Below are 26063 nucleotides of genomic sequence, written 5' to 3' on the forward strand. Positions count from 1 at the left end.
ATTATCCCAATTTTGTCCCTTTTAACTTAAATTACTAAAAACAGATAACAAAATGAGAATGGAAGTTAATACCTCATCGTTACTGATTGGTACAGATGGGTGCAGCAAGTTTCCTATTTCTCGAAGGCTTTCAAATCTTTCAGTCTCTAAACGCAAACGTTCCGTGTCGATTTCTGCAATTTTTTCATCTATCATGACTCGAAGTTTCTTAATCTGTGTTACTGATAATGTCTGTATTGGAAAAGATAAAGAAACATAAAAATTGTTATTGTAAAAGCAACAAGTGAAAATTATTTCTTGGACCCCAAACACATTAATGTGGATGCAAACCCATCATTTTAAAATCACTCCGGTTATCAGGCAATGAATAATTATCAGTATGGTGCAAGTTTCCAAACTTAAAGCAGAACTATGGTCATAACGCAAGGGAGGGTTATTATACCCCCTGTCAGATTTTTGCTATCTGTATCACATTGTGGAGATTTCGCTTCACTTCATGTCCCATAGCCAAACAGGAAGTGAGAGGAAATCAGAGAACTGGGAAGTCAGTAAGGTCACTGCACAGTCATGGACTTCATCTCCCATACTCATTTCCTGCTGTGCGAGCCTGTTGCTAGGAGCTCTCATGCTTGTTGTAGTATATGCTGAAAGTAATGATTTTAAGTCAATTCAGTTTTTGGGTTCACAAACACTTTAATAGCTGGCTACAAATCATTGGTGTGCCAAGTTTATCACGAGCTGTATTGGACATAATGGGGGTTATTTACTAAAATTGGAGAGCGTAACGCTTCATAGAAAATGAGATTACAATTTTTATTGACAAAACAGAATAAGCTGAAGTCAGGAGCTGGCTACCATGCACAGCTTCACCAGATTCTGAGTGCTCCAGGTTTAGTAAATTTCCCCATCGGGTTTAATTTACTAAAGTGTAAAATCTGGTGCAGCTCTCCATAGAAACCAATTAGCGTCCAGATTTATTTTTTGTCAAATCTTAAATAAACAAGCTGAAGTAAAAGCTGATTGGTTTCTATGCAGAGCTGCACCAGATTTTGTACTCTCCAGTTTTAGTAAATCAACCCCAACGTGTAGCTAGTGAAGCCACTGGTTCTGTAGCAAATGCTTAACCACTTGCCGACCGCCGCACGACGATATACGTCGGCAGAATGGCACGGGCAGGCATATGGGCGTATATATAAGTCCCTGCCTGCCCGCGGGTGGGGGGCCCGATCGGGCCCCCCCCCGGTGCCTGCGGCGGTCGGCATTTCTTCGAGAGCGATCCGGGATGAGGGGGCGGCCATTCATTCATGGCCACCCCCTCGCGATCGCTCTCGACGAATGGAAATCCCCGGTGACATCACTTCCTCTCCTGTAATGTAAACACAGGAGAGGAAGTGATGTATTCTCTCCTCCGTGTCGGTATTTTCCGTTCCGACACGGAGGAGAGCGGATCGGTGAGTTGCACCAACACTCTACACACACAGTAGAACATGCCAGGCACACTCACACCCCCCCTTTACCCCCCGATCACCCCCCCAATTACCCCTGCCCCCCAGTCACAGTGACACCAATGTCATTTTTTTTTTTTTTTTTTTTGCATTGGTGTCATTTGTGACTGTAATAACTGTTAGGGCAGTTAGGGTTAGCCCCCTTTAGTTCTAATGTACCCCCCTAACCCCCCCAATAAAGGTTTAACCCCGTGATCACCCCCCGTCGCCAGTGTCACTAAGGCTGGGTTCACATTGCAGCGGTTTATGAGAACGAATGTGATTCGCACCGCACTGCAGTGCAAATCACATCCGATCTCTGTGCGATTCGAGTTCAGCCATTCGCCGCACCCGCCACACCCGCCGCACCCGCCGCAAATTCGCACGGGACCCTTTTTTTGGCCCGCAGCAGAATCGGATCGCATGGGTGTTCACACCATGCGATCCGAGTTTGCAGATCGCACTGCGATATGCGAACTGATCTGGGGGTGTCAGTAACATTTCACTGACACTCCCAGCAGTTCGCATAGGGCAGTGTGAACTGCCGCCGGGAGGCATGCGATGCGGGAACCCGCCGCGGATTCGCGGCGTTTCCGCATCGCTCCAGTGTGAACCCAGCCTAATAAGCGATCATTTTTCTGATCGCCGTATTAGTGTCACAGGTGACGCTAGTTAGGCAGGTAGGTATTTAGGTTCGCCGCAGCTTTTTATAGCGCCAGGGACCCCCATATACTACCGCATAAAGCCCCCTGATTGCCCCCTAGTTAACCCTTTCACCAGTGATCACCATATAACTGTTACAGGTGACGCTGGTTGGTTAGTTATTTTTTTATAGTTTCAGGGCACCCGCCATTTATTACCTAATAAAGGTTTAACCCCCTGATCACCCGGCGGGTGTCATTTGTGACTAATAACTGTTAGGGCAGTTAGGGTTAGCCCCCTTTAGTTCTAAGGTACCCCCCTAACCCCCCCAATAAAGGTTTAACCCCGTGATCACCCCCCGTCGCCAGTGTCACTAAGGCTGGGTTCAGATTGCAGCGGTTTGAGAACGGATGTGATTCGCACCGCACTGCAGTGCAAATCACATCCGATCTCTGTGCGATTCGAGTTCAGCCATTCGCCGCACCCGCCGCAAATTCGCACGGGACCCTTTTTTTGGCCCGCAGCAGAATCGGATCGCATGGGTGTTCACACCATGCGATCCGAGTTTGCAGATCGCACTGCGATATGCGAACTGATCTGGGGGTGTCAGTAACATTTCACTGACACTCCCAGCAGTTCGCATAGGGCAGTGTGAACTGCCGCCGGGAGGCATGCGATGCGGGAACCCGCCGCGCATTCGTGGCGTTCCCGCATCGCTCCAGTGTGAACCCAGCCTAATAAGCGATCGTTTTTCTGATCGCTGTATTAGTGTCACAGGTGACGCTAGTTAGGCAGGTAGGTATTTAGGTTCGCCGCAGCTTTTTATAGCGCCAGGGACCCCCATATACTACCGCATAAAGCCCCCTGATTGCCCCCTAGTTAACCCTTTCACCAGTGATCACCATATAACTGTTACAGGTGACGCTGGTTGGTTAGTTATTTTTTTATAGTTTCAGGGCACCCGCCATTTATTACCTAGTCTCACTAGTGTACCCCTAAATTTAGGGGTGTCTACTTTCCAAAATGGGGTCATTTGGGGGGGGTTTGTGCCATCTTGGCATTTTATGGCCTTCAAAACTGTAACGCCCTTAGAAAGCCTGAAGGCGGTGCTTGGTTTTCGGGGCCCCGTACGCGGCTAGGCTCCCAAAAAGTCCCACATATGTGGTATCCCCGTACTCAGGAGAAGCAGCAGAATTTATTTTGGGGTGTCATTTCACATATGCCCATGGCATGCGTGAGCAATATATCATTTAGTGACAACTTTGTGAAAAAAAAAAAAAAAAAAAAAAGTTTGTAATTTTCCCGCAACTTGTGGCAAAATATAAAATATTCCATGGACTCAACATGCCTCTCAGCAAATAGCTTGGGGTGTCTACTTTCTAAAATGGGGTCATTTGTGGGGGTTTTGTGCCATCTTGGCATTTTATGGCCTTCAAAACTGTAATAGGTAGTGAGGAGTGAAGTCAAATATTTACGCCCTTAGAAAGCCTGAAGGCGGTGCTTGGTTTTCGGGGCCCCGTACGCGGCTAGGCTCCCAAAAAGTCCCACATATGTGGTATCCCCGTACTCAGGAGAAGCAGCAGAATTTATTTTGGGGTGTCATTTCACATATGCCCATGGCATGTGTGAGCAATATATCATTTAGTGACAACTTTGTGAAAAAAAAAAAAAAAAAAAAAAGTTTGTAATTTTCCCGCAACTTGTGGCAAAATATAAAATATTCCATGAACTCAACATGCCTCTCAGCAAATAGCTTGGGGTGTCTACTTTCTAAAATGGGGTCATTTGTGGGGGTTTTGTGCCATCTTGGCATTTTATGGCCTTCAAAACTGTAATAGGTAGTGAGAAGTGAACTCAAAAATTTACGCCCTTAGAAAGCCTGAAGGCGGTGCTTGGTTTTCGGGGCCCCGTACGCGGCTAGGCTCCCAAAAAGTCCCACATATGTGGTATCCCCGTACTCAGGAGAAGCAGCAGAATTTATTTTGGGGTGTCATTTCACATACGCCCATAGCATGTGTGAGCAATATATCATTTAGTGACAACTTTGTGTAAAAAAAAAAAAAAAAATTTTTTTTTGTCATTATTCAATCGCTTGAGGCAAAAAAATAAAATATTCAATGGGCTCAACATGCCTCTTATCAATTTCCTTAGGGGGTCTACTTTCCAAAATGGGGTCATTTGGGGGGGTTTTGTACTGCCCTGCCATTTTAGCACCTCAAGAAATGAGATAGGCAGTCGTAAACTAAAAGCTGCGTAAATTCCAGAAAACGTACCTTAGTTTGTAGATGTGACAACTTTTGCGCAAACCAATAAATATACAATTATTGACTTTTTTTTACCAAAGACATGTGGCTGAATACATTTTGGCCTAAATGTATGACTAAAATTGAGTTTATTGGATTTTTCTAATAACAAAAAGTAGAAAATATCATTTTTTTTCAAAATTTGCGGTCTTTTTACGTTTATATCGCAAAAAATAAAAATCGCAGAGGCAATCAAATACCATCAAAAGAAAGCTCTATTTGTGGGAAGAAAAGGACGCAAATTTTGTTTGGGTACAACATTGCATGACCGCGCAATTACCAGTTAAAGCAGCGCAGTGCCAAAGTGTAAAAAGACCTCTGGTCATTTACCAGCAAAATGGTCCGGTCTGAAAGTGGTTAACTTAGTCAATGACTGGTTGTCTTTTTGCAATCAAGGTGACATTGACTACAATGTACTCCTCCTTAGCAACAAAAGAGCAAATAAAAAATTATCTGAAATTAGTAAAAATTCCTTTGCAAAACATAGCCCTAGCCCGTTAATGCAAGTTAGGCCTCTTTCACACTGACGTCCCGTTCAGGCCCGCCTGTCAGTTTTTCAGGCGGACCTGAACGGGTGCTCCATAGAGCTCTATGGAGCGTCGGATGTCAGCGGTGACATGTCCGCTGACATCCGACCCGCTCCGATCCGAAAAAGTGTAACGGAGGAAAAAGCTATTTTTCCATCCGTCTGTGGATCGGATCGGATGACGACGGGCACTGCGGTCCGTCGTCATCCGATCTCCCATAGGGGAGAGCGGCGCTGTGACAGGTCCGTCCCTGCGCAGTGTGCAGAGACGGAGCTGTCATCTCCCTGCTCAGCGGGGATCGGCGGAGTGATCCCCGCTGAGCAAACGGATATCCACGGGGCGGATCAGAACTGATCCGCCCCGTGTGAAAGGAGATAATATCTTGATAGCTTTCACAAGTATTGCAATCTATCAAGTTAACATTTATGAACTATAAGAGAAAAACAGAATGTTATATAGAGGATATGAATGTTAAGAATTCTGTTTCTGGATACAGCATTAACAGAGGTTTTAATGGAAAAGCTGGCAAAAGGTAAATGTAAGTTAACAAAACTTACCGCTATGATGCCCTTTGCAAGATATAGCTCTGTAAGTAGACTGCTTACAATAGTATCATTAACCATTTCCGGACCAACTCACGACGATATACGTCGGCACTTTGAAGAGGAATATCGTTATTGCAGCAGCTAGCTGCCATAACCCCGGTATACTTCTTCAGTGAGCGGTCCAGTTGCAGATAAAAGTAGTCTCTGCAGTGCATTTGCCGAAAGATTAGCTTTATCGGTGGTGGGAGAGACCCCCCCTTCCGATGCCCTCAACCTCTTACCAGCAGGGGTGGAGGCGATCGGAGCCTTCTCCCTGTGTGGTATGGAGCGGAATGAGGGGAAGATGTCCCCCCCACCCGGCTCCATATCATTGTAGGGAGGAAGAAAGGTCAAAATGTTACTCCACTTTTTATTTTTTTTTATTTTTAAGAACAAAATAAAAAAAATAAAAAAAATTGTACGCGCCCCATCCTACCAGGCTTACATGCAGAAGCGAACACATACGTAAATAGCACCTGCATATGAAAACGATGTTCAAACCTCACATGTGAGGTATCGCTGCCATCATTAGAGTGAGAGCAATAATTCTAGTCCTAGACCTACTCTAACTCAAAACATGCAACCTGTAGAATTTTTTTTAAACATCGCCTATGGAGATTTTTAAGGGTAAAAGTTTGTCGCCATTCCATGAGCAGGCGCATTTTTAAAGCGTGACATGTATGTTGGGTATCAATTTACTCAGCGTAACATCATCTTTCACAAGGGTCTGCAGCGGTCTGGCCGGAAGTGGGTGCAGATACCTGGATTATCCAGGTAACTGCACCCCCCACCCCCCTCCCCCCTGAAAGGTGCCGATTGTGGCACCGGAGGGGGGGGGGGGAGGGATCAGATTAGCGGAACTTCCCCTTTAGGGTGAAGAACCGCTTTAACCACTTATGCCCTGGAAGGCTTTAACCCCTTCCTGACCAAGCCATTTTTTCCGATACAACACTGCGTCGCTTTAACTAACAATTGTGTGACACTGTACTGAAACAAAAGGTATGTTCTTTTTTCCCCACAGTTCTTACTTTTTGTGCTATGAACAAAAGAAGAGAATTAAAAAAAAAAAAAAAAAAAAAAAAAAAAATTGAATTCTTCATCAGTTTAGGCCGAATATATTTGTTTTTTTGTTTACCCCCCCCAAAAAAACAATAAGTGTATATTGATTGGTTAGCGCAAAAGTTGTTAGCGTCTAAAAAATACTAGGAACAACAGATCAGTCTCCTCAGCCCTGACAGAATGTGGATTTGTGCGTTTATACACATAAATCCCTGTTCTCGCTCTGCCAGGATCGATCACGGGTGCCTGGCGTACATCGCGGCCGCCAGGCACATGCATTGGCCCCCTATACTCAAAGCACCCGCCATACAGCTACAGCGATTTGCGCAAGAATGCCATTCTAGTGACGTCAATAGACATCGGGCAAGTGGTTAAAGGACTACTTTTGGTCCCTACTCATTACCCAAATTGTGCCAAATACTAGTGAAATAATGTGTAGGGACCAGAAAGTGCTGCTGTGCTGACAGCTCACTTATTGTACCTCGTGCAGCCCCTTCCATCAAAATGTCACAATCAGATTTTCAGACAACTGTTTTTTGTTGCATGCTTGTCTCATGTCGAAAGTGAAGAGAATACTCACCATACAAAATTTCTCATACGACAGAATTCAACTTCAGAAGTGATGTTTCTGAGCATGTGTAGTCTTGCTCTTACGATTTTTTTCGTACAAAAACCATACTAATTAAAAACGAAAATCGGACGTTGAGTTCACTTATGACAAAAATTGAATAGTCTGCACATCCAGCTTTTGTTTGACAAAAAACGGAATTGGCCGTCGAAAGCACTATTCTAACGATCCAAAAATTGGCAGATCGTTCCGATTAAATTTTACTTGCAATTTTCGTATCGTGTGTACGGGCCTTTACAATTGTACTACAAGTATGGAAAACCTCTTATGTCCCTACCCATCCACTTCATGGCACATTGTTATTACAGGAGCATTGGAAGAACATACTCACACTCAGAATTTCTGCGGTTAACTGGTCTACATCCTGGGCATTTTCTGGGAGTTCATCACTGTCACCAACAGGCTCTTTCTTCTGCAATGGCAAAAATATACAAAAACATTTTTTTTATTCAGCACACATACACAGCTCCTCCTCATCAATAAAGATGAAAAAAATAAAATAAATTAAGCTGGTTTCTTTTATTTGATTACAAGTCCCACTTTCTATTTCCAGAGATTAAACAACAATGTCCTTGAGACATCACACATTTTCTTTCTATACATGGAAACAGTGTACAGTGAAATAATGCTTCAATTTTGGCAATGTTATCTCTTGATAACAGTGTATCCCTTTAGCACACTTTGCTCCACACCCCCCGTACGCCCCCCCCCTCCCCTCAATATATATCCTGGGCTCCGCTTGCCCTTCTGCATGCCTGGGACTGGCACAATGGATGCCAGTGATGTGTGACGGGCTGGGAAAGAATGCAACGCATTGTGCTGTTAGTTGCAGCCCATGTGGTCATGGCACCCTAGACCATAGCCAGTGTGACAAGATAGAAATATGGCCCTGGATGCCAAAGATGTGAATTTATTGCAGGATTGGCCAAACACAGCGTCCAATTCAGATGACTGCCATTTCATGTTGTGCTCGGCTCAAAGCACTTTGTGCCTAAGAAGTATGTCAGCACTGGGAGAAAACTCAGTAATTATCTTCTAATAACAGAAGGAGTGTTGAAGGAACAGGGAGTATTGTTATTTGTGTGATCTCCAGGCAACAATGTTTGTAACAGATTTACAAGAAAAAATAATTGATCAAGAAAACGATTTATTAAGGCATTAGGCTAAACAAACATTGAGTTTACATATACAGGTGGTCCCCGGGTTACAAACAAAAAGTTCTGTAGGTTTGTTCTAAAGTTGAATTTGTGTGCATTTTTTAGGACCAGCCCAAAAAAAATTTTTTTCCATTATTTGTATAGCACATGGAAGGGTTAACACCTCTGTAATGTTTGCTTTGCTGTCTGTGCCCCTGTTCAGAAGATTACACCTCACTTTCTGAATGAGTGAATTTCCCTTCCTAGGGGTAGATTTCTTCTCACTTCCTGTTGGCTCCCTCCGTTTGTAATGAGTCGTATGCAAGTCGGATGTTTGTAAGCCTTTACTTAATCACTTGGTTAATCAGCCTTGGATTCTACCTCAGGAGCTTGTGTGGATGGAAGTGGTAAATGGCAATCATGTGCATACCTTATGTTCAGCTATCCTAATAGTAAATTGATTAAAGTGGAGTTCAACTTGGGTTTGTGTTTTATTAAAAGTCAGCAGCTACAAAGTGTGTAGCTGCTGATTTTTAATAAAAACACATTCACCTGTCCCACAGTCCAGCGATGTGGCCACCCAAACCCTTGGTTCTCTCCGGCATCAAAAGTGTGGGAATCCGGCTGTGGCAGCTTGCATGCATGAGTCGCGCTGCACCTTCTCAATGGCCGGGCAATCTCCTGGCACCTGTGACATGTCTGAAAAGATTGCAGAGAGGGGAGGGGAGAACATCTGCTCGAGTTGCCTAGGTGGCTCGAGTGGAAGTGGGAGCTGTGTACCTGTCAACACTGCTGAATGTGGCATGTCGGGGATAGGAGCCCTCAAAGTGGAAGTTCCACTTTGCCAACCCCTGGATGCACACCAGGAGACATATGCCTTTCAGACTCTATAGTATACGACTGTGGAGAAATCAGTGACTGCAACTGTCCCCACCACCACACCGATCATATATATCTCTTGGAAATAGGACCTTATTTCTGCTCTTAAAATGTAAAGAAGTTTTAGCACCTACAGTTGTGCTCATAAGTTTACATACACTAGCAGAATTTATGATTTCTTGGCTATTTCTCAGAGAATATGAATGATAACACAAAAACTTTTCTTTCACTCATGGTTAGTGTTTGGCTGAAGCCATTTATTATCAATCAACTGTGTTTATTCTTTTTAAATAATAATAATAGTAGGTGAGGTTGAAAAAAGACAAGTCCATCAAGTCCAACCTATGATACCTATAATAACAACAGAAACTACCCAAATGACCCGGATCAAAAGTTTACATACCCCTAATACCATGTATTGCCCCCTTTAACATCAATGTCAGCTTGAAGTCTTTTGTGGATAAGACTTTTTCTTAGATGGTAAATCTGCCCATTCCTCTTGGCAAAAAGCCAAGATCTCCCCAAAGTGGCTCAATGATATCGAGGTCAGGAGACTGAGATGACCACTCCAGAACCTTCACTTTATTCTGCTGCCAATGACAGGTCGACTTGGCCTTGTTTTTTGGATCATTGTCATGTTGGAATGTCCAAGTACGTCCCATGCGCAGCTTCCTGGCTGACAAATGCAAATGTTCCTCCAGTATTTTTTGATAACATACTGCATTCATCTTGCCATCAATTATGACCAAATTTCCTGTACCTTTGTAGCTCACACATCCCCAAAACATCAGTGATGCACCTGTGTTTCACAGTAGGAATGGTTTACCTCATATCATAGGCCTTGTTGATTCCTCTCCAAAATGTAGCGTTTATAGTTGTGGCCAAAAAGCTCAATTTTTGCTCTCATCACTCCAAATTACTTTGTGCCAGAAGGTTTAAGGCTTGTCTCTGTGCTGTTTGGCATATTGTAAGCGGGATACTTTGTGGCATCTGCGTAGTAATGGCTTTCTTCTGGCGACTCGACCATGCAGCCATCTTTCTTCAATGCCTTATTATCGTCCATCTTGAAACTGCCACACCACATATTTTAAGAGAGTCCTGTATTTCACCTGGAGTTATGTGGGTTTTCTTTGCATCCCAAACAATTTTTCCTGGCAGTTGTGGCTGAAATTTTAGTTGGTCTACCCCTCATTTTCCACTTATTGATTAGAGTTTGAACACTGCTGATTGGCATTCTCAAGTCCTTGGATATCTTTTTATATCCCTTTCCTGTTTTATACAGTTCAACTACCTTTTTGCATAGATCCTTTGATAATTCTTTTGCTTTACCCATGACTCAGAATCCAGAAACATCAGTGCAGCACTGGATGAAAGATGTAAGGATCTGTCAGGAGTCCAGAAACTCATTGACCTTTTTATACACACACAATAAATAGATCGCAGGTGAGCATGGTTACCTTTAATAGCCATTCAAACCCCTTTGTGTCAACTTGTGCGCATGTTATCAGGCCAAAATCAACAGGGTATGTAAACTTTTGATCAGGGTCATTTGGGTAGTTTCTGTTGTCATTATGATTTAAAAAGAGTAAACACAATTGGTTGTCTTCAGCCAAACACTAACCATGGATGAAAGAAATGGTTTTGTGTTATCATTCATATTCTCTGAAAAATGGCCAAGAAATCATAAATTCCGCCAGGATATGTAAACTTATCAGCACAACAAAAAACATGTTAGTGGTAAGGCGTTACTATCGTTTTACCTTCATTTTTTCCCCAATGGTCTTGCTGCAGAGATTTTTCTGCTTGTTCAGGTTGTCTGTTTGGAACCTGCCTGTAAAACACAAAAATAACAGTCACCTTGTTAAAATGAGTACATAGCAAAACATACTATCAAAGTAATAATCCTGAACCATGGGCAAGTTGACCATAGATAATGTAAGATCTGGTATTTCAGCATTTTGAGATTAAAATAATCTAAAGCATGGAAAGTCTGCTTTACTTTTTCTTGAAAAGTCAGTTCAGATTCTGAAAAAAAATACTTTCTGGTAACAGAAACTGCTCAGAATTGAAAGTGTATATATTTGTTAATTAACCACTTGACCACTGGGCACTTAAACACCCTTAATAACCAGACCAATTTTCAGCGCTCTCACATTTTGAATGACAATTACTCAGTCATGCAAACACTGGACCTATATGAAATTTTTGGCCTTTTTTTCACACAAATAGAGCTTTCTTTTGGTGGTATTTAATCACCGCTGGGTTTTTTATTTTTTGTGCTATAAAAGAAAAAATACAGCAAATTCTGTAAAAAAAATAATTTTTCTTCATTTCTGTTATAAAATTTAGCGGATTAGTCATTTTTTCTTCATAAATTTTGGCCAAAATTTATACTACTACATATCTTTGGTAAAAATAAGTACAAATTGGTGGATATTATTTGGTCTTTGTGAAAGTTATAGAGTCCACAAGCTATGGTGACAATATCTGAAAATTGATCACACCTAAAGTACTGACGGCCTATTTCAATTCTTGCCACCCTAACATGCCATAAAAGTACAAATACCCCCCAAATGACTCCTTTTTGGAAAGAAGACATTCCAAGGTATTTAGTAAGAGGCATGATGAGTTTTTTGAAGTTGTCATTTTTTCCCACAATTCTTTGCAAAATCAAGATTTTTTTTACTTTTTTTTTTTTCACAAAATTGTCATATTATCAGATTATTTCTCACACAGCATATGCATACCACAAATTACACCCCAAAACACATTCTGCTATTACTCCCGAGTATGGCAGAACCACCTGTGTGAGACTTTTACACAGCGTGGCCACATACAGAGGCCCAACATGCAGGGAGCGCCATCAGGCATTCTGGAGCACCCAGGACAATTCTGACATTTCTCTCCTACATGTAAAAATCATCATTTATTTGCTAAAAAATTACATCGAATCCCAAAACATTATATATGTTTTTTTAGCAAACACCCTGGAGAATACAATGGTGGTCGTTGCAACTTTTTATCTCGCACGGTATTTGCGCAGCAATTTTTCGAATGCTTTTTTTTGAAAAAAAAAAAAAAAAAAAAAAAAAAAACAGTTTTGTGCTAAAAAAAAAAAGAAAAAAAAAAAAATACAAAAAAAAACAGTAAAGTTAGCCCAATTTTTGCATAATGTGAAAGATGAAGTTACACCGACTAAATCGATACCTAACATGTCACTCTTCAAAATTGCACAGGCTCGTGGAATGGCGCCAAACGTCGCTACTTAAAAATCCCCATAGGCGACGATTTAATTTTTTTTTTACTGGTTATATGTTTTGAGTTACAGAGGAGATCTAGGGCTAGAATTATTGCTCTCGCTCTAACGTTCGCAGCGATACCTCACATGTGTGGTTTGAACACCGTTTTCATATGGACTTACGTATGCGTTCGCTTCTGCATGCGAGCACATGGGGACAGGGGCGCTTTAAAAAATATATATAAAAATTTTATTGTTCATTTTACTTTATTTTAGTTTGACATTTTTTTTCCCCCAAAAATAAATTTTTTGATCACTTTTATTCCTATTACAAGGAATGTAAACATCCCTTGTAATAGGAATATGGCATGACAGGTCCTCTTTACAGTGAGATATGGGGTCAATAAGACCCCGCATCTCACCTCTAAGCTGGGAAGCCTGAAAAAAAAAAAAAAAGATTCTAGATTTGATCTTATTGGCGAGTCGGTAAAAGCACCGGAGGGCGGCGGGAGGGGGGGGGGTGTCTATGGCTGGGTATTGCAGGGCATCACCGACTATGGCTGGGTATGGCTGGGTATCTCAGAGTATGGCTGGGTATCTCAGAGTATGGCGTTGCAGAGCATTGCAGGATATTGGAGGGTGTTGCAGAGCATTGCAGAGTGTTGCACGGTATTGGCGGGTGTTGCAGAGCATTGCAGAGTGTTGCAGGGTATTGGTGGGTGTTGCAGAGCATTGCAGAGTGCTGCAGGGTATTGGCGGGTGTTGCAGAGCATTGCAGAGTGCTGCAGGGTATTGGCGGGTGTTGCAGAGCATTGCAGAGTGCTGCAGGGTATTGGCGGGTGTTGCAGAGCGTTGCAGGGTAATGCAGTGTAATGCAGAGTAATGCAGAGTATTGGCAGGGAATTGAGGGGTTAATTTTCAGTGAGCAGCGATGTGGGCACTGCAGATGCAGCCCACATCGCTGCTGACACCGATCTCTTCCCCCTCCGCTGTTCCTATCGGTATAGAGAGGGGGAGGGAGGAACCGGCATCATAACATGACGCCGGTTTGTTTACAAGTGATCACTCCGTCATTTGACGGAGCGATCACGTGGTAAACGGCCGCTATGAGCGACCGTTTACCGTGATCCGCCGGGTCCTATGGACCCCGGCGGTCACGGATGCTCTCGAGTGCGCGCCCCAGGGGCGGTTTCTTAACTCTGGGAGGCCGTCATATGACGTCCTCCCTGAGTTAAGAAACCGCCCTGTAGCCGTCATTCGGCTATAGGGCGGTTATTAAGTGGTTAATATAAATATGTATTTCTTTATTTCTGTCTGTAGTGTGCTCCCCATTTCCAACTTCACCGTGGCATAAATGTCATGGTGTGCTCTTTATTGGTCAAGGCAGGCAAAACAAGAATAGCTTATTCATTGAGGAACGGTCTGGAGAATTTTTTAAAGCCTTTAAAGCCTTTACACTTTTCTGGTGTTAGCTCTCTTCTAAACTACCTGTGCCTAGTTCAGGCAAAAAATTCAGGTAGTTCTAATTAATTCCACTTTAAGAATCTGTAATTAAAAAGACCATTTTGGTTGTGGAGGCCCGATGGAATGCTAAACAATGTCTACAGGAATCCTGTTAAGTCTCTGCACCAAAACTGTGTTTGTAGCAGATGCATGTACCCATCAGGTAGATGGATATGTTGGAGGCTGGCACTGAGGTTGACCTGTCCATACTGGACCCCCCTTAAATGTGCTCCCTCCCTTCCCAGCCACTGTGCCCATCAGAGACAGACAGGCGTATGGCTTTTTTTTTTTTTAACTACTTCAATAGAGGGCACTTACACCCCTTTCCTGCCCAGGCCATTTTTCAGCTTTCAGCACTGTCATACTTTGAATGACAATTGTGTGGTCATGCTACACTGTAACCATACGAAATGGTTATCATTTTCTTCACACAAATAGAGCAATCTTTTGGTGGTATTTAATCACTGCAGGTTTTTTTTTTACCTTTTCCAAAAAAAATAAAAAAAAAAAAAAATAAAAAAAATGTATTAGTTTCTGTCAGTAAATTTTGTAAATCAGTAATTTTTCTCCTTCACTGATGAGGCAGCACTTATGGGCACTGATATGTGGCACTGGTGGTCAATGATTGGTGGGAACTGATGGGTGGCATGATGCATCGATGGACAGCATTGATAGCCAGCACTGACTGGCATCACTAATGTGTACTGATTGCTGGCACTGGTGGGCACTTTATTGTAATCAGGGCACTGATTATCGGTGCCCTGATTACATGCCTAGATGACCTCTGAGGAGATGCAGCCGATCGACTCTCCTCTCATTCGGTCGGCATCCCCGTGTTTACATGTGACCAGCTGTGATTGGACACAGCCGATCACATGGTTAAAGAGCCACGACCACGGCTCTTTACAGAGATCGGGGTCACGCCGTTTCCTAGCAACACAGCGCAGCCACAATCGCCGCGCTGTGTGCCCACGGAAGCACGAGAGACACCGTTCTGGGCACCATCATTTGACGGTGGACAGGTGGTAAGTGGTTAAAGGATAAGTCCACCCTAACTCTAAAATTGCTACATGTACAGACATCCACGATATAAGCCTAACCTATCTAGCCCTATAAAAACAATAAAAAAAATAAATTGTATACATACTAGGGGTGCAACGGATCAAAAAACTCACGGATCGGATCATTCCTCGGATCAGCAAATAATAATTTAATTTGCAAAAACCTGTGAAAATTCCACCACCATATAGTCCCCACTGTAATATCCACAATCTCCCCCACTGTAATATTGGCTGAGTATTGCAGAGTATTGGCAGGGTATTGAGGGATGGCTGCTTCCATCCGATCTCTCCCCTACACTGTACAGATTAGTACAGAGAGGGGAGAGAGGAACCGGTGTCATGTCATGACGCTGGTTTGTTTACAAGTGATCGCTCCGTTGGAGCGATCACATTGTAAACGGCCTGGGTGTAGAAAGATGGCCACTGCGTCGGAGCTAGGCCGAAGCCGCAGCCTTTCCTAAGGCTGAGACTGCGGAGTGCGGCATGTGCCGATCCGAGCGGGGTGACCCGTTTGGATCACAGATTGGTGATGATCTGTTTCACCCCTAATACACACCTTTTTTGAACCCCCCTTTTTCCCCCCCAAAATTTTTATAAAATGCTTTTGGAGTAAATATCTTTCTAAAGTTAGTTTTCTGTTTAAGATACATTAATAAATTAGCTTATTCAGAATGAAATGGAGTTAGTTTATATATGTAGCATGAGGCTATATATTCTGCAATATTTACATTTTTGGTAAACTCAATCAATGAGTGCAAGCCGAGATAACATGCACTGCATTGATGCATTCACACAATTTCACAGTAACCATGAGATAAAACAAACATAGTTCAGGAATATTTTTTATCACATTGTTTTGCAAATCTTTAGTATGTACACTACAAACTGTATGATTGAATCGGTTCTGATGTCGCTGTTTTACTAACCTGACAGCTTCTTATTCTAAATAGGAAACCTTCATTTTGTTTGCAAATATTAAAGATGCTAACTACCTGCAAGAATAAGTCCTTACATTTAACCACTTCAGCCCCGGAAGGATTTACCCCCCTTCCTGACCAGGCCATTTTTTGCGATACGGCACTGCACCGCTTTAAATGACAATTGCGCAGTCGTACGAAGCTGTACCCAAACAAAATTGATGTCCTTTTTTTTTACCACAAATAGAGCTTTCTCTGCTGTAATACATCTCCCTATTGTGGGGTCACCAGTACGGCATTTGTAAGTTGAAATCATATCCCCTCTCAAGCGTCTCTTCTCCAGAGAGAATAAGTTCAGTGCTCGCAACCTTTCTTCATAACTAATATCCTCCAGTCCCTTCATTAGCTTTGTTGCCCTTCTTTGTACTCGCTCCACTTCCAGTACATCCTTCCTGAGGACTGGTGCCCATAACTGGACAGCATACTCTAGGTGCGGCCGGACCAGAGTCTTGTATAGCGGGAGAATTATCCCTTTATTTTAAATTTTTCTACATTAAACCTCATTTGCCATGTAGTTGCCCACCCCATTCATTTGTTCAGATCTTTTTGCAAGGTTTCCACATCCTGCGGAGAAGTTATTGCCCCACTTAGCTTAGTATCATCCACAAATACAGAGATTGAAGTGTTTATCCCATCCTCCAGGTAATTTATAAACAAATTAAATAGGATTGGTCCCAGCACAGAACCCTGGGAGACCCCACTTCCCACCCCTTGTGCATATTTTTGGCAAAATAAAAAAATAATAAAAATAAATTGCAATAAGGGTATATTGATTGGTTTGCACAAAAGTTATAGCGGCTACAAAATAGGGGAAAGATTTAGGGACTTATTTTTTTATTGGTTATGGCAGTGATCTGAGATTTTTAGCAGGACTGCAACATTGCAGCGGACAGATCTGACCATAAGTGACACTTTTTTGGGACCAGTGACACTAATACAATGATCAGTGCTATAAAAATGCACTGATCACTGTATAAATGGCATTGGCAGGGAAGGGGGTTAACACTAAGGGGTGAGCAAGGGGAGAAGTGTGTTCCATAGGTGTGTTCTAACTGGATGGGCTGCCTGGGAGAGAGGGAGAGACAGAGAGAGAGGGAATCTCTCTCCTCCCCTGTCAGAATGGGGATCTGTGTGTTTACAACAGATGGTGGTGGTGGCGGTCAGATCGGACACTTTTGGCACTATTTTGGGACCACTGACATACAGCGATCAGCACTAGAAAATAACCATTGATTACTGTATAAATGTCACTGGCAGGGAAGGGGTTAACACTAGGGGTAGATCAAGAGGTTAACTGTGTTCCCTAGTGTGTGTTCTAACTATGGGGGGGGGATACGACTGACTAGGGGAGAAGAGATATTGGTGTTCATACATAGTATGAACACACAATGTCTCTTCTCTCCCCTGAGAATACCAGATTTGTATGTTTACACACATAGATCCCGGTTCTCGCTCCGTCACGAGCGATCGCGTGTACCCGGTGATCATCGCGCCAGCCGGGCACCCACATTGGCTCTGGGGACACGCGCCTGCTGTTGCATCTTAACTGTGTTCCCTAGTGTGTGTTCTAACTATAGGGGGGGGGGGGATGGGAATGACTAGGGGAGGAGAGAGATCGGTGTTCATACTTAGTATGAACACACAATATCTCTTCTCTCCCCTGAGAATACCTGGATTTGTATGTTTACACACACGGATCCCGGTGGTCATTGCGCCCGCCGGGCACCTGTACCGGGGACACGCGCCTGCTGTCACGTGTTAAAGGGGTGACACACAGCTAAGGCGATTTGCCCAGCCGAGCCAACCTGCTGCAGTATAACTGTGGTGGCTGGTCGGCTAGCGGTTTAAAGAGCACCTGTCATTTCAGATCCATCACGGCAGCACCTGTTAGTGGGGCATCCACTCACCTGCTGCTGCCACATCACCAGCCCTCTCATTAAAGCGAATGGGACTGTAAGTGAGTCAGCTTGACTTGATTTAAATCAGATTCACCATGGTTAAGGTGCATTTATCCTTTAACTGATCTAAATGCAGCTCATTGTTTTTAATGGGCTTGTACACAACAAGTGCGTAAACATGCGCTATGGACGGATCAAGAAAAAAAATAGACAAAAAACTGCATTGCTGGTCAGTATTTTGCCCACGTTGGGTCTATGGCAAGAAACTATTTGTATGTGCAAATATACGCGTTTACCATTCAGCCCATCATTTGGTTTTTAGGCAGAAATGTTCTATCAGGAATCTGATGTTCACACATCAGTACCATGTGCAAGTGCTCTTAAAAATGATGCCCATATATGAGTGACGCATAGTCCCTGCATTCCCCCCACACCCAGAAGACATAAGGTGTCAATTGGGCATGTAGCCAGTGCTGAGTATACTATAGTTCAGGGGGAGGGCGGGGCCCACTGTCACCACGCCTCCTCTGTGGCTGGCTTACGGTAGGATTGCATCAGATGTGAGGCCAGCACATGTTCTCCGCTCTGTATACACACACGTTATATATGTATAGGGGTCTATAGACCGGCCCTCCACCTTACACACTGCTCGTTCAGGGACTCACATTTCCTCCATGCCGCGTCTGACCGGAGCAGAGCGTCCACCAAACCCGCGTCTTTAAACCTCTTCCTTTGTGTCTCCCGTACCAGCTCCGGGTTCCCTCCTTTGTCCTCACGGAACAAGTCCAGGTCCAGCACCATAGTGACAGCGGCACACGACACCTACACGACACGGAGCTCCGATACAGCACCGAACCCAATGAAAGAACACCGGCCACTCAGCAGTGGGAGAGGGGCTGCGGGGTGGCGTCACACGGTCATGTGACCGCCAGGAGTGTAGGAAGGGGAGGGCCCTGACAAGGAACCGTGCTCAGCACAGGACATGGCGTCTCATTTCAGTGGAGTGCTGCAGCTGACCGACCTGGACGATTATATCGGGCCATCCCAGGTGTGTCAGTGTGTGGAGTGACAGCAGTGTCATCGTACATACCGTGCTCTACTACTGAGGGACACGTGGATGTCACATGACCTGTAGCAGGGTTGGGGGACCTACCATGAAGGGTGGTCAGGGATGTGTAGTTCCTGGATGACTTGTCTTCTTTGTACAGCTTAGGATTTTCTTGATACAGTTTACAGTGTCATTATAGGAAATAAAACGTGTGCTAGATCAGGAGAAGGCAAGGAGTTCCTTGAGCAATCTGACTCTCCAACAACTAACCACTGATAACAATGACATTGTCGGCTATCTGTGAGGGAGACTTTCTTCCCATTGCTCATTCTAAGAAGGCCCTTGCCCACCGGCCGCCTGCGTGAGAAGGCCCTTGCCCACCGGCCGCCTGCGTGAGAAGGCCCTTGCCCACCGGCCGCCTGCGTGAGAAGGCCCTTGCCCACCGGCCGCCTGCGTGAGAAGGCCCTTGCCCACCGGCCGCCTGCGTGAGAAGGCCCTTGTCTGCCTGTGTGAGAAGGCCCTTTGCCCGCCTGTGTGAGAAGGCCCTTGCCCACCGGCCGCCTGTGTGAGAAGGCCCTTGCCCACCGGCCGCCTGTGTGAGAAGGCCCTTGCCCACCGGCCGCCTGTGTGAGAAGGCCCTTGCCCACCGACCGCCTGTGTGAGAAGGCCCTTGTCTGCCTGTATGAGAAGGCCCTTGCCCAATGGCCGCCTGCGTGAGAAGGCCCTTGCCCAATGGCCGCCTGCGTGAGAAGGCCCTTGCCCAATGGCCGCCTGCGTGAGAAGGCCCTTGTCCAATGGCCGCCTGCGTGAGAAGGCCCTTGCCCAATGGCCGCCTGCGTGAGAAGGCCCTTGCCCAATGGCCGCCTGCGTGAGAAGGCCCTTGCCCAATGGCCGCCTGCGTGAGAAGGCCCTTGCCCAATGGCCGCCTGCGTGAGAAGGCCCTTGCCCACCGGCCGCCTGCGTGAGAAGGCCCTTGCCCACCGGCCGCCTGCGTGAGAAGGCCCTTGCCCACCGGCCGCCTGCGTGAGAAGGCCCTTGCCCACCGGCCGCCTGCGTGAGAAGGCCCTTGCCCACCGGCCGCCTGCGTGAGAAGGCCCTTGCCCACCGGCCGCCTGCGTGAGAAGGCCCTTGCCCACCGGCCGCCTGCGTGAGAAGGCCCTTGCCCACCGGCCGCCTGCGTGAGAAGGCCCTTGCCCACCGGCCGCCTGCGTGAGAAGGCCCTTGTCTGCCTGTATGAGAAGGCCCTTGCCCACCGGCCGCCTGTGTGAGAAGGCCCTTGCCCACCGGCCGCATGTGTGAGAAGGTTCTTGCCCACCGGCCGCCTGTGTGAGAAGGCCCTTGCCCACCGGCCGCCTGTGTGAGAAGGCCCTTGCCCACCGGCCGCCTGTGTGAGAAGGCTCTTGTCTGCCTGTATGAGAAGGCCCTTGCCCACTGACCACCTGTATGATAAAGCCCTTGCCCTCGGACTATATATGTAAGGTAGCTCTTTACTAACCACCAAAAAAGTCTCTATACCTCTGACCACCAGTGAAAGGGGGCATTTTGTTCACTTTCTGGCAGAGTAAGTGGGCATTTTTACTGACCACCAAGTGAAAGAACACTACAGCGTTCACTGTCCATTTATCTTATGGTCTTATTAATAATTTGTTTCTCTACGTTATTGCTTCTTAAAAGTAATTTTGTGCTTTAGAGCAGCCCTGGGTGTCAAATTCCTCATTTATTCTTAGATCTACAATTTACTGTTTACATGTCCTATATTAATAGTTAATATAAAAGAAAAACAAACAATTCTGCAGTAAAATAGTTGAAGTGGGAAAGAGACTAAAGCGTTAATTAGGACTGAGTAAACTAAGGGGTTAAACATAGGAACTTTTTTTTTTTTTTTTTAAAGGTTTCGTTTATGGTTCACAGAAATAATAAAAATTGTCACTTACCTACTCTCTGCGGTGGTTTTGCACAGAGCAGCCTTGATCCTCCCTCCTGTTCTCGGGTCATTATCCGGCGTTTGGGGGCACGTGCGCATGCTCAATCCTTATCCAACTCTGTGTGTCAATAAGACACACAGGGCACGGCTCGGCCCTGCTCCCTTCTCACTGCCTGTGATTGACAGCAGCGGGAGCCATTAGCTCAGCCAAGGTGAATAGAGAGACCCAGGAGAGCTGCTGCTTTCATGTACAACGCTGGATAGAGATGGGACCCAGGTAATTGTTAGGGGGGTTAAGGGAGATGCGGCACAGGGAAGCCTTTACAGCCACTTTAAGGGACATCTGCCGATCTAATTTCATCCCTTTGATCTGCAGATGAAGGAACAGAAAGATACAAATGTTACTTTGTATAATGAAGTAGTAACATTTTACATTGTAATTGGCCCACTCTGACAAACCATCTATTGAACTGAACTCCAAGTGTCCCTCCATTTAGTTCTGGTAAAGGCTAGGGAGCTTATCCAGTCACAATGCATTACCCATTGCATTAAATTACAATCTTTATTTTACAGACCTACGGGCTCATTTACACTTGCTTTGGCTTCAACACACATAAACGGCCAGTTTACACTTGCTTCAAAACAAGGCTTTAGACAAACAGGCTTTGCTAAAGCTCTCTGAACACCAGTCAAAGCTCCTGTCACTAAATAATATGGTTGGATTACAGTCCTGTTTGCACCTTGCTTTTGCTTTGCTTCAAAACTTATACCCCATGTAGCTTTAGTGTTGCTCAAAAGCATCTTCAAAACCTCCATAGAAGTCTATGGCAAAGCTCTCTTGAAGTCTCATTGAAGCACCAAGCAAAAGCAAGGTTTAAACAGGACTGTAAGCTAACCATTTTATTTAGTGACAGGAGCTTTGACTGGCGTTCAGAGAGCTTTAACAAAGCCATGTTTTGAAGCAAGTGTAAACTAGCCCTGAAAATAAAGTGCATATTGATAGGTTATTATTATTATCGATTTATATAGCGCCAACAGTTTACGCAGCGCTTTACAATGTATAGGGGGGGGGGGGGCAACACAATTACAGTACAATACAAAAGGTACAGGAGGGCCCTGCTCGTACAGCTTACATTCTAAAGGGGGGGGGGGGGGTGGTACAAAAGGAAATAGCTGCAGGTTACATAAGTTTGCCCTCCAAAATTACTAAGGTTCTCCTGGGTGACCTTCTGAACACAGATAAAATAAATTATTGAACAAGATGTGCCCAAGAGACATCTTAGTGTCACTGGCTATTCAAGTTCACTTTGGGAAATAATTGTATTTGTGTATATTTCTGAACACAATATTCAAATGCTTCAGCAGCAGACGCTTTTTCAATTGTCCAATAAAACAAACAAAACATTGTTTATTTCTCTATAGGATTGCATTAAACCAGTTAAAGTTGAGAAGAAACCTGGAAAAGCAGCAGCTAAGATCCGAATTGAAGACGATGGGAGCTATTTCCAGGTTAATGAGGTGAGTAGGGCTGCAACTAATGATTATTTTCATAATCGATTAGTTGGCCGATTATTGTTTCGATTAATTGGTTAATAACCTTAAAAAAAATGGTATATAATTTAGTTAATATGTCAAGTTTAAAAAAAGTAAATTTATTCTTAAATATCTCTATGCAGTGTTAAATTTAAATAACCAACTATATGGTTAGGGAGCAAAATATCGAATCCACTCTGAGAATAACGGACAGAAGAGATATACTGTATATACTATTAGAGGCTATAAACTGTATATATTAGAGGAGAGATATACTGTATATACTATTAGAGGAGAGCTATACTGTATATAGTATTAGAAGATAGCTATACTGCATATACTATTAGAGGAAAGATATAGTGCATATACTATTCGAGGGGAGAGATACTATTAAAGGGTAAATCTGGTAAATATCATAAGGCATATTAAATATTCATTAACTTTAACCCCATTTTGTTACTGGCCGATTAATCGATTATGAAAATAGTAATCGATTAATTTCATAATCGATTAGTTGTTTCAGCCCTAGAGGTGAGCTGAGTTTCACTGAAACAATACAGGTCTGTTTAGCAAGGAAACAGTAAACTAATAGAAAATCGAATAATCACAGCTTGTGTGTTTTCCTGCTTTACACCTATGCTTTTGGACATTACAGCATAATGTACAATTATATTTCTTAGCATTTGTATTGAGCAATATTAAAGGATAAGTTCACCTTTGGGAGCATGTTACACCCATATTTAGGGTGTAATATGCTCCAGCAGTCCCCACCCCCACAATTACCCCTCTGACAGTGGGCAGGGGTTTATCTCCCCACACCCACTGTCACTCCCTCTGACCACACAGCCACGTCTTTCATTCACAGGGTTCTGTGAATGAACTACAACTACCATGTTCCATTGTGGCAAACAGCTTGTAGTTCTCAATTAACTCTGAGGGCATCGGTGAGCAGTCTCGTAATTAATTTATCCTCCTGCTCTTCAGTAACTGTCTGCTCGTATGGGCAGATAGTTATACCCAGAGTCTGCAGGAGCCTGGCATTGTGCCTGTGATCTACTGATCACAGGTGCAATGCTTCCCAGGCTTCTGTGGGAAACAAGTAATGCACCTATTATTATTTTTTTTATGCAGAAATGTGTGCATTTATTTATTTTTTTTCCCAAAAGGTGAACTTGGCCTTTACCTGCCACACTAATTAAAAAGTGATACGTGCCCTACAATCACTGCGTTTACAAGGAAAACACTCAACTTTCTTTAGGCATCCCTCCACAGCTGCTCCACACCCTCTCGCCTGCTGATAGACATCCCTCGCTGATTGCCTCAAAACCCCCTGCTCACAGACACCCCATCCATCCTGACTACCTCTACACTACTCTACAGTAACCACTCCAAAGTCACTGTAAGGAAGTTCCTTGACAATCAACTACACCCTTTCAATCTCCCCCACCAGTAGGGATGATTTCCGGCGTGTTCGCACACTTTACGTGCAGAGCCCGCTAGGGAGTCGGTACGGCACTGTGCTAATCAAAGGCAGTGAGACTTTTCCCGATCTCTGCAGCCACACATCGGGAAAATGTCTCACTGCCTGTGATTACCTCAGCGCTGTGCTGACTTCCTGGCGGGCTCTGCACTTGCAGTATGCGAACACGCCGGAGCTCATCTCTGCCCAGCAGATGACAAATTTCCTTCCCAGTCCGCTTCCACCACCCCCCCCCCCCCCCCTTTATTATTATATAGGTTTTTCTATAGCACCAACAGAAGAGATTCAATACAAGAGAGTTGAGAAGGCTCTGATGAGACCAAGTAGGAGATAACCGGACATACTGGGATAAGGATTTCCAGCAGATGGGAGAGGCTCTCTCCAGTCCTGAAGGTTGGCATGGGAGGAGGTGAAAGTTAAAGAGAAGGGGTTCTTCTGAAGTGACTACCTATAATGTAATGTCAGTATGTCTGTGTATACTGTTCATGGGGGGGGGGAGAGAAAGAGGTCTTGGGAGAAGCAAAGGGTACTTTTTTTATTTTTTTGCAATCAAAAGCCAGTGGAGAGATTTGGCAGAGGGGTGGTGGACAGCGAGCTATTTGTAGGGTGGATGGGACTGGCAGTAGCATTTATCACCAAATGAAAAAGAGAGAGCTTTGTCCCACTGTCCAAGAACACAGTAATGACAAGGCACCAGGTATCTCTTACCTAATGCAGAAGATTTAATGGCTCCAAAAATTATTTTGCAGCATTTATTTCAAGTTGATGATGCAGTCACTTTATATCAAACCTGTGTAAAAAAAAAAAAAAAAAAAAAAAGACAAGCGGAGGCCAAAGGAACCCCCTATAGCTGTTCTTTAGCGTAATACTGGCTTACAGGGGTTGATTTGCTAAAACTGGAGAGTGCAAAATCTGGTGCAGCTGTGCATGATAGCCAATCGGCTTCTAAATTCAGCTTATTCAATTAAAGAGGAACCTGATGGGTTTCACTTCCTCTTTGTTCCCCTGTAAAGTAAAAGCATAATGGGTTAGTCTGCATCGCATACTAGCTCATTAAGTGGCACTTACCTGCAAACGAATTGTACACTGCCCCTGCTGGAGGCCGCATCCATCTTCGCCCCTCTTCCTTCCGGGCTGCGGACCCTGGCTCTGGGATTAGCCACATGACATCAGGAGCCATCAGTCACGGCATGGCACAGAGATCCGTTTCTTCACAGCGCATGTGCTGATGACATAATCGGCACAGTGTACATCAAATATCTCCTAAACAGTGCACGTTTAGGTGATATTTCCACTACCTATAGGTAAGCCTTATTCTAGGTTTACCTATAGGTAAAAGTAACAATCAGGTTTACAATCAAAAAATCTGGAAGTTGATTGGTTTCTATGCCGAACCTGCACCAGATTTTGCACTCAAGTTTTAGTTATTCAACCCCACAGTGCCTTATTCTGCACTGTCTTTGTTTGAAAGTGGCCATCCTGGTAGGGACATGGCTTTGCTTCCTCATGCCACAGCTTCCAGCAAGGAGAACAATGACCACAGCAGCAGTGACATCATCAAATTCACTCCAAATCTTCTAAGACTAGTAGTCAGAGGCAGCAGTGCCTTAGTCTCACACTGCAAATACATGCAAAGCTTGTACAGTGAGGAAAAAAAAGTATTTGATCTCCTGCTGATTTTGAACGTTTGCCCACTGATAAAGAAATGATCAGTCTATAATTTTAAATTGTAGGTTTATTTTAACAGTGAGAAACAGAATAACAACAAAAAAATCAAGAAAAACTCATTTCAAAAAAGTTATAAATTGATTTGCATTTTAATGAGTGAAATAAGTATTTGATCCCCTATCAATCCGCAAGATTTCTGTTTCCCAGGTGTCTTTTATACAGGTAACAAGCTGAGATTGGGAGTCTCCTAATCTCAGCTTGTTACCTGTAAAAAAAAAAAAAAAAAAAAAAAAAAAAGACCTGTCCACAGAAGCAATCAATCATTTAGATTCCGATCTCTCCACCATGGCCAAGACCAAAGAGCTGTCCAAGGATGTCAGGGACAAGATTTTTAGACCTACACAAGGCTGGAATGGGCTACAAGACCATTTTTGAGCAGCTTTGTGAGAGGGTGACAACAATTGGTGCGATCATTCGCAAATGGTAGCAAC

The 26063-nt window shown here is 44.2% G+C and overlaps 2 protein-coding genes across 2 annotated transcripts in view; one reads left to right on the forward strand and one right to left on the reverse strand.

Annotated features, from left to right (window-relative positions):
• The window catches only part of SARS1 (seryl-tRNA synthetase 1), a 45785-nt gene extending 27059 nt beyond the window's left edge, over window positions 1-18726 (reverse strand). Inside the window, exons 1-4 of the mRNA XM_077481504.1 lie at window positions 18585-18726; window positions 11003-11073; window positions 7559-7639; window positions 73-231 (exon numbers count right to left, since the gene is read on the reverse strand). Of these exons, the coding sequence (XP_077337630.1) occupies window positions 73-231; window positions 7559-7639; window positions 11003-11073; window positions 18585-18720 (447 nt within the window). The 5' untranslated portion in view covers window positions 18721-18726. The remainder of the gene's footprint in view (window positions 1-72; window positions 232-7558; window positions 7640-11002; window positions 11074-18584) is intronic.
• A 103-nt stretch (window positions 18727-18829) lies between these two features.
• Window positions 18830-26063, forward strand: part of CIAO3 (cytosolic iron-sulfur assembly component 3) — a 40806-nt gene continuing 33572 nt past the window's right edge. Inside the window, exons 1-2 of the mRNA XM_077481505.1 lie at window positions 18830-18967; window positions 22314-22409. Coding sequence (XP_077337631.1) covers window positions 18902-18967; window positions 22314-22409 — 162 coding nt within the window. The 5' untranslated portion in view covers window positions 18830-18901. The remainder of the gene's footprint in view (window positions 18968-22313; window positions 22410-26063) is intronic.

This window comes from Lithobates pipiens, unplaced genomic scaffold (genome assembly GCF_037356315.1).
Source record: "Lithobates pipiens isolate NorthernLeopardFrog02 unplaced genomic scaffold, aLitPip1_a1.2 Scaffold_16, whole genome shotgun sequence".
Lineage (NCBI taxonomy): Eukaryota > Metazoa > Chordata > Amphibia > Anura > Ranidae > Lithobates > Lithobates pipiens.